The sequence below is a fragment of the Bos indicus genome, chromosome 6, assembly GCF_029378745.1.
Source record: "Bos indicus isolate NIAB-ARS_2022 breed Sahiwal x Tharparkar chromosome 6, NIAB-ARS_B.indTharparkar_mat_pri_1.0, whole genome shotgun sequence".
Classification (NCBI taxonomy): domain Eukaryota; kingdom Metazoa; phylum Chordata; class Mammalia; order Artiodactyla; family Bovidae; genus Bos; species Bos indicus.
Genome location: NC_091765.1, coordinates 69,001,188 through 69,017,196, shown reverse-complemented (window position 1 = coordinate 69,017,196; position 16,009 = coordinate 69,001,188). Strand labels below are relative to the sequence as shown.

General features: G+C 42.5%; 1 protein-coding gene across 2 annotated transcripts in view; it reads left to right on the top strand.

The window, feature by feature from the left end:
* Window positions 1-12,065, top strand: part of USP46 (ubiquitin specific peptidase 46) — a 74,927-nt gene extending 62,862 nt beyond the window's left edge. For both annotated transcript variants that reach the window (XM_019962744.2, XM_070791427.1), the window contains exons 6-9: window positions 908-991; window positions 3,119-3,316; window positions 6,943-7,021; window positions 7,880-12,065. In XM_019962744.2, the coding sequence (XP_019818303.1) occupies window positions 908-991; window positions 3,119-3,316; window positions 6,943-7,021; window positions 7,880-7,981 (463 nt within the window). In that variant the 3' untranslated portion in view covers window positions 7,982-12,065. The remainder of the gene's footprint in view (window positions 1-907; window positions 992-3,118; window positions 3,317-6,942; window positions 7,022-7,879) is intronic.
* Window positions 12,066-16,009: the final 3,944 nt, after the last annotated feature.

Here is a 16,009-nt window from a genome sequence, read left to right as displayed (position 1 = left end):
GTAAATAACTTTTTCTGTTTGGTAAAAGCTGGTCGAGCTAGTGCTAGGACACTTCCTATGAATAAGGAAATGTCACGGCCTTTTTCAAGACTCCAGGGTGTTATGATATTCTGGATATTCTATTCAGCCTTTGAGGCAGTACCCCAGGAATGTTAAGTAGAATCTTGATGACCAGAGAAGAATGAAAAGCCATGACATGTTAAAAAATGAAAGCTATCAGTAGTACAGTAAAATCTTATGATGAGGTGAATACAGATATAGCATCCCAATGGCGTTTGTTCTCAAGAGGAGGTAGTTGGGAGTTCTTATCTTCCAGCATGTGGGGAGGAGGGGAGCAGGGGGTTGGTAGTCATCTCCTGATAATTTGAGACTTTCTGAGTTCAATATAAGGGCCATTGAATACGATTTAAATTTTATTATCTTTCGTGCTCTTTGAAAATGTAGACCACCTAAGACAGATTGTTTTTCATTAACCGTGTAGTAATGTCTCCTGGCATTTTGTGTGATGGTTTTTTGGATTTGACTTTCACTGTAATGGTTGGCTTTTACTGTAGTTAGTATTTTTCTATTATAATTTTTATCTCCAGTTTTCGGGTACTGTCTCTTAAAAACCTTGAGTTTCTTTTTTTTTTTTTTTTTTTCCCTGAATCAGTTGGAAACCCTAATTTAGATCTATCTGTGTCCCATTAAATAAAGCTTACTTGAAAATCTTTCATGGTGAAATCATAACCCAGCCCAGTGAACATGCTCTAATCATCATAGCACTTGCTCCCAAGAAGGATCTTTTCTCATTACTTCTTTCCCCACATTCACTTAAAAATTACCCTACAGGTAATAGAGAGTTTAGGACATGGTAAGCTGAGTACATTTTGGACTTCTGTTGAGTTGAAAATATTTTTCTCTGCAGAGATTTCAGCAACACAGAAACACTGTGTAGTGAACAGAAGTATTATTGTGAAACATGCTGCAGCAAACAGGAGGCCCAGAAAAGGTACGTAAGGGTTTAGCCTAGGGGGTGGCTTCCTTTCCGCAGAAGGGACCAGATCGTGGAGCCTGACAGATCTGATTTTTGAATCCCAGTTCCTAGGGCTCGTAACCAAGTAGCTTTGGAGAAGTCAGTTACCTTCTTCACTTGTAGAATAGAATAAGGATGCCTACCTGGGGAAGTTGCCCATTCATCTGATCATGTGTTCATCTGTTTGTTTGTTCATTCATTTATTCAGTGTGCCAGATACTCATGCTGGGTAAACAAGTGGTGATCAAGTGTGATCACTGTCCTCTTGGGATTAAAGGTGAATTATAAAAATGACTTAGCATAGTACATAACACATAGTGGTCACCCAGTAACACTGTTAGTATTGCCTAATGTTGGAACTTCTTATTTAGAAGATAGAGGCAAGTAATACTAATCATTTAGTAAGGAAGCATGAAACCAATAACATCAGTCTATGGATGGGTAATAAGAAAGTTATCGTATTCAGAGTTGATACAAGACCCAAGGTTGCCCATCTTTTTACCAGCACTGGTCGGTTACAGGTCTTGAACAATGTGAAATAATTGTCCTTCCCTATGTTCTGTCCCCAGAAGCCAAGAAACTTGACATTTTTTACTATCCTGTAAAGCTTTACCATGAGTTAACTTTACCCTGCCCATGGTTTGTGGCATATTCAGGATAACTCACAGATGCCCATTCCTACCATCTAACACCATGAGGGGTCTAGAGCTGAAGTTGAACGAGTTTCTCTGACCAGTCTCCCAGCTCTTCATCCCCAGGCATACACAGCTTTCTTTGGTGCCTCAGAACTGGAGAAAGGTTAGTCATTGTGGTGGCAGATGGGAGTTAACATTTATTAGTGGCTGGGGAGCTTACCTCTGTCCTCATCCGTGTAATCTAAACTAAGTCTGCCTAAGGCCATCCTAGGTCTTCCAGTGGAGCATGAAAGCATATTCTATTCAACCTTGGAAGTTGTATACACTAAAATGCTGTGTTCCTGAAAAATAATAGGGATCCCCATAAATCTTATGTTTCTGCTGATGGTGTGGTTTTGCTTACTTTTATGCACAGGATTTTTTTTTTCCAATAGATTTCTAAATAATATTCTATTAAATGTGTCCTTTACAAACAATAATTCATGGAAAATATGCACAAGTCAAACAGCATTTACAATAATTCAGGGCCTTCAAAGAGGGTGTCCTCGAAGGTAACCAGAAAATCCTCTGTTCTGTCAGAGTTATCTCCATAAACTGTTGTCTTTGCAACTTCTTACCGAAGAATCTTAATGGTCATCTAGTTGAAAAAAAGAGCTTTTCATGTTTGTGTAAGTTGCGGAACTGCTGCATCGAACAAAAAATCCTTTTCTGCAGGATTTCTCAAAGCCTTTGGTATGTGGATGTGCCAGGAGGAACTTAGGAACAGAAGGGAGAGCAGCATCCTGACTTGGCCTCAGAAACCCCTCATCCATTAACATCTCCGGTGCTCTCACGAGCCTATTTTGAGAAATATAGCCCTAAGCCAATCAATCTCTGAATTTATAAGCGAGGAACCTGAGAGCCAGAAAAGGGAAATGACTTGCCCAGGAGCCCAGGGGTAAGGAGGGAGAAAGGGCCTAGCATGCCTGGTTATCTGATGGTAACCAGTTGGCAGTGGTATCTGAGGCATACCTGCCTGTCGGTTCTCAGAACCTATATGTACAGAATCCACCCTCTGCTTGTCCTTTCCCTAGCCTGCTTTTCTCAAAAACTGTCCCCCTCCTCTCCATTATCTCAGAGTTGAGGGATTATCCAAATATCGTTCTCCCTGGGAGGCAGAGGGCAGTGACGTAGAGCAATTGTGCATCATATTTTTATTGGTACGTAAGTTCTGGGGTGTCTCCTTTGACCAAGCATATGATCCCACCCCCCACATCCTAGCCCCGCTGCACTTTTCTCTGCTTACTAGGCTCCAGTTAGCCAAGTCTGTACAAGCGAGCGTCCTTTTACTCTGGCACGTGGATTGGCAGTTTGCTGGTTTGAAGTTTGTTGAACCCCTCCTGCTCTCCATTTGTGCAGGCCGTGGTATAATTGGTCCCACTCACAGGGATTGGGTGCCACTGATTTTCTATTCCGTGGTTTATTTTAGGATGAGAGTCAAAAAGCTGCCCATGATTTTGGCCCTGCACCTCAAGCGGTTCAAGTACATGGAGCAGCTCCATAGGTACACCAAGCTCTCTTACCGAGTGGTCTTCCCACTGGAACTCCGGCTCTTCAACACCTCCAGTGATGCAGTAAACCTGGACCGCATGTACGACCTGGTCGCGGTGGTGGTACACTGCGGCAGGTGAGGGCGGGCAAGGAGCGCGTTGAGGGGGGGCTGTCCTTGGGCCACGTGGACTCTGCCACATCTTTCAGGGGCGGGGCCGGGGATCTCAGACTCAGTGGTGATGGCGCTTCGGGGAATTTCCTCTAAGCTCCAGTTTATCACCTCAAAATGAATCTCTAAACTTAGGTATATAAAGTAAAATAATAAATTTAAAAATAAAGATAAAATTAATGCATAATAATAATTTAAATGTTCTCTCATAAGGGAAATAATAAATCTCCATTGGATACAAAGAATTTGAAATCACATGGAAAAGTAAATGTTTGTGCTGTGATTTTAATTTTTGAAAAACCAGGTTACTCATTTAGTATGATCACAAAAGTGTTTTAAGATACCTAAATAAAGACTGGAAGCAGTGGATGGAATTTAGTACTTCTTTGGCATTTGAATAATTAAAATGTATCCTTATGTGTTCTTTAGGCAGTTTTAAGCCTTTCCCCTGTATTCTATAGTAAGTACATAATCAAAAAAAAAAAAAAGAGTGGAGAGACATCCCCTAGATATGGAGAAGCAAAGTGTTTTTGCTGGAAGTCTTTTGAGGAAATATTTTTTATTGTATAATTTGGTGTAAGTCTTGAAAACTCTACTGAAAATTCACCTGTTGTTATTATTTGCTCAGCTGGGATGGGTTTGTGTCCCCTCCCTGGGATCGATATCGCTGTCGCCCTTGTAGGTTTCAGATTGGGGCCTGTCACAGAGCAGGTGTCTTTTCCTCTCCATCCACCTGGATGGAGTGGTAGTAAACAGACCATTACCAAGAGGATGCGTGGTTCCACAGGGAGGGATGGAGTGATTTCCTTTCCTCTACTGGGTGGATGGTATCAGAAACTGTAACATACCTGAAGCAACCCTTGTTTTGTTCCATGCAGAGCCATAGTCACAGATTATTGTCTTACGTTCTCAGAAAGTTGTATTTGTTGGTCAGTTACAAGCCACCTTTCTATTTCCCCCTGAAGAATACTTCTAACTGCTAATTATTTTAAAGAACCTAAGGGTTGGGAAGATCCCCTGGAGGAGGGCATGGCAACCCACTCCAGTATTCTTGCCTGGAGAATTCCATGGACAAAGGCGCCTGGTGGGCTACAGTCCATGGGGTCCCAAAGAGGTGGACACAACTGAGTGACTGAGCATACATACACATACATCTATTTTCTATTTATTTATTCATTCTAAGGGTTCTTTAACAGTTTTCTTTGATTTAACCATGCCCTCCTCCAGGGGATCTTCCCAACCCAGGGATCGAACCCAGGTGTCCCTCATTGCAGACAGATTCTTTACCGTCTGAGCCACCACGGAAGCCCAGGAATTCTGGAGTGGGAAGCCTATCCCTTCTCCAGGGTATCTTTCTGACCCTGGAATTGAACCAGGGTCTCTTGCATTGCAGGTGGATTCTTTACCAGCTGAGCTACCAGGGAATCCCATATATTATGTATATGCTATGTAAATGCTATGTTCCTGGTGGTTTAGTCAATAAGTCATGTCTGACTCTATGTATATACTAGGAAATGGCAACCCACTACAATATTCTTGTCTGGAGAATTCCCATGGACAGAGGAGCCTGGCGGGCTACAGTCTTTGGGGTCACACACAGTCAGACGTGACTGAGCGACTAAGCACACACATGATGTAAGGAACAGGGCGATGACAGAGAGCAGTGGGAGGTGCCCCTTTAGGGAAGTTAAAGTGAAGTCGCTCAGTCATGTCCGACTCTTTGCCACCCCATGGACTGTAGCCTATCAGGCTTCTCCGTCCATGGGATTTTCCAGGCAAGAGTGCTGGAGTGGATTGCCATTTCCTTCTCCAGGGGATCTTTTTGACCCAGGAATCGAACCCGGGTCTCCCGTATTGCAGGCAGACGCTTTACCGTCTGAGCCACCAGGGAAGCCTTCCTAGTAAGGAACAGGGCAATGACAGAGAGCAGTGGGAGGTGCCCCTTTAGGGAAGGTGGTCAGCAAAGGTTTATCTCCTGAGATGACATTTGAGCTGAAGCCCACCCAAGGAATAAAAAGAGGCAAGAATGCAGACATGAGTGAGGACCCTTTCAGGCAGAGCTGCAGCAGTCACAGGGGCCCAAGCTGAGAATGCTGATGTGTGTGAAAACAGAGGCAGCCCATGGGCTGGAGCTCAGAGGGAGAGGGGAGAGTGGCTGGAGAAAGGTGAGAACAGTCCTCTGGGGTATCTTTTATTTAAAGAAAGCAAACTAAAGGGACTTCCCTGGTGGTCCAGGGGTTAAGACCCTGCACTTCAAATGCACAGGATGTGGGTTTGATCCTTGACTGGGGAACTAACATCCCGCATGCTGTGCAGTGTAGCAAAGAAAAAGCAAACTAAGGCAGATTCAACTTTCCAACTTTGATGATGCATTGAGAAAACAAAACTTCAGAGTTAGAGTTAAAAATTCCCTCAGTTGTGCAAATCTGACTTCATAGGAGAAGCTGTTTGGTTGTTCGGTCTACTTTTTTCTGTAGTGTGTAATAATGTACCTTTTTGTTTTCCTACTGGTTATTATACATTTTGGTTTAATATCTTTCTAAAACTCGAATCAGATCACATCACTCCTCAAAGTTCCCAAGTGTCTTCCTGGCTCACTCACAGTTGAAGTCCATAATCTTAACCACAGTGGCCCATTCCTAACCCTCCTCCACTGCAGCTCACTTGGCTCTGGCTGCCTTGCTGTTCCCTGATCACACTATGCCCACCCCCACCCATCCCCTAGGCCTTACACTTGCTCTCCTCCCTTCCTGAAACTTCCATCATGTGGTCTCATGGCTTGTCTCTCCCTCTGTCTCTCTCTCTCACACACACACACTCCTTCCCTTCAGGGAAATTCTTCCTGCTCACATCTCATGTCATCACCGTAGCATCTTCCCTCTGTCGCTCACCAAGCCGTTGCACTGCTATATTCTTCAGCATGTATCACCACTTGAAATATATTTGTATTTTAGTTTATTACCACTCCAACCCTCAACCTCAGGAAAGGCAGGACTTTGTTTCATTCACTGCTTTTTGTTTGTTTGTTTAAGTAGAAGAGAAGAGGCTTTTCTCCCAGTCTTAACATTTATTCATTTATTTGGCTGCACTGCGTGGTCTTAGTTGCACCATGCTGGATGTCCTGCGAACTGAGTTTTGGCACAGGGGATCTAGTTCCCTGACCAGGATTCAAACCCAGGCGCTCTGCACTGGGAGCAGAGTCACGGGACCACCAGGGAAGCCCCATTCACTGCTTTTTTTACCTGACTTCCTGAATGGACCTAGATGGAGCCTAGTGGGTGTACAATAATTATGTGTTAATATTTGTTGGATTTGAGTGTCTGTTTTCCCCAGTGGATTGTGAATCCTTCAAAGACAGAGACTTTATTCATCTTCCCTTGTGCCCAGCACAGTGTCAGCACCCAGGTATCTCTCTGTGAGTTGTGGCCAAAGACATGTGGACGTGGACATGACTTATCCAAAGTTCTCTGTCCCAGTGATAGTTTTTTTTTTTTTTTTCCCCCAAAAAAGTCATTGCATATAAAGAGCTACATAGAGTTTTATAAAGAAGTAAATGTTAACTTAGTAACATTCTTCTGTTTGTTCTTTTCCAGTGGTCCTAATCGTGGGCATTATATTACTATTGTGAAAAGTCATGGCTTCTGGCTTTTGTTTGACGACGACATTGTAGAGGTTGGTATGCAGATGATTATATCCAAGGGAGCTGGGGCGGAGACAGTGTTTTGGGATGTGTGCATGTGGACATTTTCTAAAATAGGCCTGTATTCCCGTCATCTGACTTGAAAACAGCTTACATTTCTCTCAGAAATACATTCCGCTGCTCCCCATCCTCTCTGGAACGGGAGAAGGGGTGAGATCAGGGGCTCATCAATACTGTATTTTTGTTAACTGATTGACCACAGACGTGGGACCTCCTTGCCATCCTAAGTCATGTTTACATGGAAGTCCTCTTTCCTACAGTGACTAAAGCCTACTCTGGGACCAAATAATAAACTTCAAAGTTGTATTAAAATCCTTTTATTATACCAAAATTTTCTGATATTATTATTGAAAATTTTGTTTTCTCTCTGTTCAACCTAGAATTCTTTATATGACACCAGAATATTCCATATATTGATTTTGTTGTAACGGAACACTAGCCGGAGAGACTTCCATACTCAAAGACATGGTCTGTTTCAGCCCACTTAAGGTAGCAGTAAAGGGAATAAACTTTGATGACCTGAATAAATTATGCTTATTCCCAAGAGCTCCCACAGTATACCGTTTGAAAGATAGAAGTCCTGTCTTCTTCAAAGAGTGCAGACCTATGGTTGCTAATAGTCGAAAGGGTGGCATTCTTTCCCAGTGATTTGCAGCGTATGTCTTCATGTTCTCTCGGTCAAGCCTGTGGAGTTACCCACTTGCTGTTGAAAGGTCCCAATTTTATGACGGTGTTTCTTACATTTTCTTGTGCATCCCGTTAGCCTTTCTTCCCTTCTCCCAGTAATCATGTTAAACCACTGTGTTGTTTCACTTCTCTTTTTCTTGCAGAAAATAGATGCCCAAGCTATTGAAGAATTCTATGGCCTGACATCAGATATATCAAAAAATTCAGAATCTGGATATATTTTATTCTATCAGTCAAGAGAATAACTTAAAGGACTGTGGAACTAACTCGAGTGAGGGAAAATGCACTCGGACCTGGTTTCTCTGCAAACGTCCCTCCTCTCCAGTGGGCCACCGATGCACGGCATCACTCCAAGTCTCGGTGGTCTGGCTGCGTGACTCTCTTCCCCCTTCATTTTTCTACAAGCAGCACTACTCGTGGTTTTATGTTAGTCTGAGGTAGAGTTAACTGCAATCAGACTGTAGTAAGGTTTAGATGAATAACATTTGCTAATTTTAGTTTCAGGTACATGCTATGCCGCTGTCTGGCTAAATTAGAATGCCATTTCTTACAAACATCGACAGTCTATTTGGGGTCTTTGCTAATCTTTCTAAATGGCTTCTGGGGTCTCCTTTCAATGCATTCCTTTAACTTGCCCCTGGAAACATTGCTCCCCATTTTTAGCTTCTCTGCCTCTTTTCTGACAGAAGGAAAGAAGAATGGGGTAGATGCTTACCTTTTAGAGCTGCAACTATAGCTTTAAGTTTGTTCGAGTGAAAATGTTTTAAAATTGAGTAACCTCGAAACTGAATTCATCTTCTGGGTGGAACAGGGCGAAGAGAAGCTGTTCGAGGATGCCCAGGGCTGTGCCCACCCGGCCGTTACAATTCCAGGGGCTGAGGAGGCGTGGAGCTCAGGGCAGGCGAAGCCAAGAGGAGGAAGCTTTTGTACACAGTGGAAAGTTGCTTTTCTTCTCTTTCTACCAAAACCAAGTTTCAGGAAAATAGCTCTGTGCTCTTTGTTTTTAGTGATGCTCTTCTTCTGTCCTGTGAGTTGTATCTCTCCTTTATCCGGTGCTGCTAAGCCTTCCAGGGTATCTTTCCAACCCCACTGGTGTTCCATGGTCAGAGGCGGTAGGGCTGAGACACCACGGGGACTGCCACCCACCCAGCTCTGCTTGGCCAGGCAGCACCAACACCGTCCTTTCCCAGGAAGAACAAAGACGCTGCACCTGTCCTCCCATCAGCCACACTGTACAACAGTTCATATTTCAGCGTTTCAGGTCCTGGCAAGCCCAGGGCTACCGTGGAACCTTCTCCAGAGGAGATACTGGAGTTAGCTGGGGATGCAGGTGGGTCAGAGGAAGTGTCAGTGGGCAGGTGGTGCGATGAACAAAGTGGCAGCATTTCTTTGGCTCAGGCTCCCAGGATGTTTGACAAGACGGAGTTTTTTGGAAGAACCTCATCTCACCATAGTTTTACTTTTTTTTTTCACTTTTGTTGTATGTATATTTATTAAATCATTTGAGTATCGATGCCTTTTATTAAAAGGTTCGATATGCTGTTTTGCTGTTGAGCAGGTTTTTGGTTTCCTACAAATCTTATGAGGTGTAGATCTCAGCTTCCTGTGGGAAGACCGCTGACTTCCATACACTATAATATACTGTGAACCTGTTATTTTGTTACCTAATACATCAGCGAAGGAACACGCAAACTTTTGGCATAATGTGAACTAAAATTGAAATTGAAAATGTTACTGGCCATTTTGCAACAATTAAGAGCATAGCACTTTATCTAGATGAAAACTGGATTTCTTTATCTTTGAAGTATCTTGAACTGTTTATTGCTCACAACTTCCATAAGCATGCCACCCTTCATCTGTTCATGCTTGAAGTGAAATGTTTTACGTTTCACTGGAGAAGACAAAAACAGGGTGATCTTCATGTTATTGTTTTATACAAGTGATGAAAATATACCTTGCCTTGTTTAGAGGCGAATTCATATTTATAAATATTTTGTCTTTTTTCCCTCCATAAGACTTATGCAGTTATCGCTTACCTGGAAGGTGAGTTTTCATCCTGTTTTTAAGAAGAGATGCTTTTCAATTGAAGGTGACTGATACAGGGAGCTGTTTATACTATACATAATCCATATATTTGCAGGTTGCAAAGTTTCAAAAAACGATGGCTGATTCCTAATATAGTTGGAAGTGATACATGAGAAACACTGTTAAAATTATCTGTGAAGTGACTCTTGAAGCTAATTTATGAGGAAAAAAGTTTCAATTGGAAACCTGTAGAACTAATGTGTTGTTTAGTCGTGAAGTCATGTCTGACTTTGTGACCCCATGGAGTGTAGCCTTGCAGGCTTCTCTGTCCATGGGACTTTTCCAGCAAGAATACTGAAGTGGGTTTCCTTCTCCAGGGGATCCTCCCAACCCAGTGATCCAACCCGAGTCTCCTGCAATGGCAGGCAGGTTCTTTACTGCTCAGCCACCAGGGAAGCCCCTTAGAGAAGTATTATCTGAGTGCTAAGTCATAAATTCAGTACTTTGGGGTTTTTTTGGATGAGCAAAAAGTTTTTCTCAGTGATTTAACTGAAATAATTCCTTTTAGTAGAAAAGGTCAGTTAAAATTCAGTGTTCATGGATAAATGTTTGCATAAATATTGAAGATAATACAAAGACATTAACATGGTCGTGTGGTGCAGGAAAAAGAAAATTGAGATAAAAATACACGTATCCACCAACACACTCCATCAGTTTTTTAAACTTTAGCACTATCTGGGATCATCTTCCCCCTTCTTCTTTAATAAATGAAAGAAACACTAGGCAGCTACATCCTCCCAAGTCATTTCACTTTGTGTGAAGACTAGAGTACATAACACTTCTTTATTTTTCATCCCTCGTTCGTTGTGTGAAGCAGGGATGGTGTGGGATGTGTGAGACCATTCTGAGGTGAACGATAGCACAAAAGCTCAGCAATAGTCCCTCAAATGGCCAGGGTTTTGTGTGTCATTTTTCTGGCAGGAATGGGCAGGCTTGCTGTATTTCTTCTCACTGCTGGGTGTTTTAAAATAAGTTACAGTGTTTGCCACTTTCAGAAGAGAAGGAATGTTTGCTTTATTGGTTACTTCCTTGTTTAACATCTAGCTTATGATACAGTATGCTGAAGTGTCATTTATGTAAAAGTAAATATTGGTAGAATGCCGACGCCCAGTCTTGTTATTCTGATGCATTTTCCATTCCGAAGAAACACGAAGTGAGCTGGTTTGAAGAGAGCCAAGGAGCAAAAACGCAAGAGAGTGGTGCTTTGTCGAGGAAGCCAGTCATACTGGTTTTATAGCTTGGTATATTTTGGATTTCAGATGAAATGGGGAAAAAATGACAGAAATGGTCCCTATGCATTTATTTTCATGGATACCCTTAATTTTCATGGGCATGCCTAACAATGAACTATGTTATAACTGGAGCTTAGGGCTTATTTTAGATATTGGAGTGTAGCTTTATTACAAAGATGGATTTTATCTATAAACATTGCATTTTGATCAACTTTGTACGTTCATGTGTATTAAAATATTGTGCACTAAATGTTTTGCCCCTGTCTGCTATTATATGGTCAAGGCATTTATCAGCACTAGTGTGATTCACTCATGTAAGTGGCACGGGTCAGGGAAAGTTATTTCCTACATTTCTGCCTAATTAAATTTGTTTTTCAGTATTATATTAATATATTTCTGGCTTCCATTTCTATGTAACCAAAATAGTTACTGCATTTGTGTGGCACATTTGACTTTGTTGCAAAAAAAATTTTTTTTTTTTAGTTTTTATTTAAAAAATCTGTACCTTTTTTTTTTTAATGTAACCAATTCAAGCACTTTAAGCAATAATGTCAATCTTGTTAAACTTCAATCAGTTTAATACCCTGCCTCTGAAGTTGTTGACAGAAAAATAAAGAGGAATTCTCTTCCTAGAGAATTATATCTGAGTAGTGTTAACACACATGGATTTAAAATCCTTTTTATAAAATGTGAGTCCTTGGCAAGTCTTATGTCCAGGTAATCAGTCCAAGCCTGATTTTGAGGCATTGTAGAGGATATTCTGGTTATCATAGTAAAGTTGCCACTATTGTTGAAGTTCAGAAAGTTAGGGTTCTGGAGGGTACTCACCATTTTTTTGAGTCAGAAAAAGCAACACAATCCAGAAACCTGGGTCTGGGAAGAGCAAATTGAGAATATCAGTGAAAAACAGAATTAGGGTAGGTATATTAGGTGTAATGAATTGCTTAGCTGAGATTTTGCATAGAAAATGCCCTTTATCGGTTATGAAATAAAAGATCCATTCTCAAAATAAGGCAGTGGCTTCCAGCTCATTGATCTCATGGGCATCTGGTTTCTAGGAAAGAATCGGTGTGGCTTTCCCCTGCCCCCAATACTGGCAGCAGCCACAGGCCTCTGGGTAGGGTCTGAGCTGCACAGACCCCAGCGGGGTGCACACCAGTCCCACCACTGGCCTACCTGGAGGGGGGCAGTGTGGGCCCATTTCTTGTGGTCTCAGCATGTGGCTCCCCAGGGCTGATACTCAAGCTTGCTGTTAAAATGTCTAAGGTTTTTTTCCCCCAACAGTTACTTCAAGGGGTCCCTGTGTGGACAGGAGATTGTCATCTGAATACATTTTCCTGGGCCCAGTGACGGGAATAAAACCGCATAGACCAAGAGCAGAGCAACGTGCCTTGAAGTCTCCCGGGTTCCACCCATCTTAGAGCAGCTCAGGTGAACCTGGCTGAGCTGCGTGGCCTGCTTTTGTCCATCTGCTGAAAAGGTTTACGGGATAAGCCTGTTGCCACCAGCACAATACAGTTTCTGGGGTGTGAGAATTGCCCGTTTCTCTAAATTTCCCTCCTCCTGTTCGCTGAGACTTCAAACCCCTTGAACAGAGGACGAAGACTTCCCTTTCCATGTCTTGTATCCCCATGAAGATTAAAAGGCTTGCTAAATAATTTTTCCTCCTGAGGGAAGATTTTGATCTTGGGGACAGAACTCTTAGACTTGTCTTAGAGATCCTCCAGGCTTCCCAGGTGGCATTAATGGTAAAGAACCCACCTACCCATGCATGAGGCTCAAGAGACGTGAGTTCAATCCTTGGCTCAGAAAGATCTCCTGGAGGAGGAAATGGCAGCCCACTCCAGCGTCCTTGCCTAGAGGATCCTATGAATAGAGGAGCCTGGTGGGCTACAGTCCATAGGGTCGCACAGAGTTGGACTCAACTGAGCAACTAAACACAACACGGAGAGATTGGAGAGATTTTTAATGAAGACATCACTTAGCACCTGGAAGTGCTAGGCATGGGGACAGGAGTTGGGAGGTAAAAAGGTGAAGCAGATAGGATCCCCTTTCTAGTATCCTGCCTCAGAAAAAAAAAGTTTTGTGGAAAAGAAATTTAAATTGTGGAAATAATGTGAGCAGCGGAAGCCATCACAACCTGCTACATTGTGGTCTTCGGCCTGGGTCTTCTGGTGCAAACGGGCACTGCTGCAGCTGGTGCTGTGGGTGAAGCAGCCAGCTCTTTTTTCCCCCTGGGTCGCCTTCCTGGAGTCCCCACTTTCCTCCTCGCCTGAGCTCTGTGTCGCCTTCACCTTCCTTTTAGCTCCTTGTAGCAGGGATGACCCCATTTTTAAAACAACGCATAAATCCATTATGTTACAGTGATGGACTCAGGCATTTTGCTTGTTAATGCTCATGTTAAAAGAGCCAGAATATTGAAGATCTTCACAGGATTTTATGAATAAATTATCTAAAAAAATCTCCTTCTGTGACTACCGAATAATGAGAGCCTAACTTTACTTCACCAAAATCAAACACGCATCAGTTTTCAAGCCATTTTACTGACCTTTCAACCTATGCTCCCGTTTTGGATTCCATTATATTTTAATAGTGCTTTTGAACAAAGCACATTAGGAGCTTACAAACAAATGTTAGATAGCTTCATTCTGGTTCTGAGACACCAAAGTCAGAAATGACATTAGATTTTGTAAAAAGGGCCCCTAATTTTGTGCTTATTATCCATGTGATGGTTCCTAATAAAGTATTTATTAACAACCTTGAGGTTATCGTATAAGTTACATCGATGTGTCTTTCACTTTTTTCCCCTTCCCTCAAGTGAGCATATGGGCTGGATCAAGGAGGTGTGAAATTCCACAGAAACTGCACAGGAAGGTTAAGCGTTTGTGTTGTGGGTGGAAATCTTTTCTAACCTCCTCCTAATAGGGAGCTTGGAGAAGAAAACTGAGATGTAGATTTGACTTGGCAGGAAGGATAGTTGAAACCACTATTTCTATATATTTAACCAAGCCCTCCTTCTATGATCCAACTCAACTGTATTTGTATTTCAGAGTGTCTCTTAGTTGACCTTGCCTGAGAGAACATTCTGTGCTGAGATAAATGAAAATAAACACTAGAAAAATTTGAGAGTGAGCTGTCATATCTTCCACAGAAAGCTAAGTCTCTTCACTGCAGAGCCCATCTTGAGTTAAGAATTGCTTGTTTCCCATGCTGAGGGGTACAAGAATATATTTTGATGGGTTATAAGACTTATGTAAAGGAGAGACTCTTCCTCGCTCCCCACCAACCCCATAGAACAATTTGAAAACTCTTTTTGAAAAGAAATTGTTTGTGCATATTTTCCCACCTCTGTTACCCTAAAGCCCAGACAACAAAAAATAAGTATAAATTAGCCTAAGTATGTTGCCAGTGCCAACTTGGATTTACGAGGCTCCAGCAGAAGAAGGGGTGAAGATTGTAGAATGGAGAGAAACCTTCCTCCTGGACATTCATTGACTGACCCGATCTTTGTGTCAGATTCGAGGAGTCTGGGAAGATTAAGAAGAAGCAGCTCATGGCAGAATCTACCCTCAAATGGAATTGGTACAGAATGTAGAATAAGTTGGCAGGGGGTGAATTTCAGGGGGTAAGAGGAGGGGAAAAGGTTGAGACCCTCCTAATGTTTGTATATATAGAGAGAGGCTGCTCTATTGAAACCTCACGAAACAGCAAACCCCCAAACTACAACTGATCCACGCAAAAGAAAAAGCAACCCAAATAACACTACAGATGGTCATCAAACCACAAGAGAAGAGAACAAAAGAGAAAGGAACGGATAGAGACCTACAGGGATTTCCAAGGGGTACAGATTCCATCCTTGGCGGGGGAGCTAAGACCCCACATGCCTTGAGGCCAAAAAAACAAAACATGGAACAGAAGCAATATTGTAACAAATTCAATAAAGACTTTAAAAATGGTGTATGTCAAGAAAAAAAAAAATCTTAGAAAAGATCACTAAAAATAAAACCCCAAACAAAAAAATAGGAACATACTGATGATTACCTTCTAACGTGACTGCATAGCTTCTGACCTCAGGTGTCACTGCAATGTCTGTCCCAGTCTGTGCGTTTGCCCTGCAGGGTCAAGGGGGAATCCCAGTGAGCCCCACAAGTGCCCCTAGCTGACAGACAACCTACGGGCTTGATGGCCTTTCTGTCGTCCTGACTTTGATCTCTAATAGTAAAACTTCAGACTCGATTCAATAGCAGTTTGAGAAAGCCCAGCTGGACTTGGAATCACAAATCCAGGTTCCAGTGCAGGCTGTCGTCCACTGGTGCTGTCACCGTAGCGTGTGCGAAAGGCAGAGGGTCAGGAAGCAGAAGGTCTGAGTTCACGTCCTGACTGTGGCGTCCTGCTTGGATGATGTTAAGACTTTGTCACCTGTTGATGTTGACTTACCAACCTGAGTCAGATGTTGGTCATAATGTTGCGGTTGGGATGCTAATGAGTGGTGTTTGGCAGAGGGACCCTTCTCTGTAGGTCCTCAAGGGAGATAGAGATGCAATTGCCAAGACAATAGAATGCACATGAGAGCTCAGTTACTTAAATAGGAGGTTGTGGGGTAGTGTAGCTATACTATTTCATTCAATCTAATCCCCACAACATCTTCCAGGCATAAAAGACAAAACTAAAAAGAGCTGAGTGAAAAAAAAAAAAAAAACCCCAGTAGCCAGATAGCCAATGACAATTATGCCTGGGATGTTGTCTAAAAATGGGCTGTGCTGTTTCCTAGACATAAACAATCTCACAGGACACCAACCTCAGACAAGGTCATGGTGTGATCATGATGAAATGAAATAAGACCACTTTGTAAGTTTGCCCAAGTGTGGACAAAAACCAGATCCCTGAAAACCACAAAATACCAAACCTCCCTCCTGGACCAGTTCCCAGTCACTGCTGCTACTGGACCAGTGATGG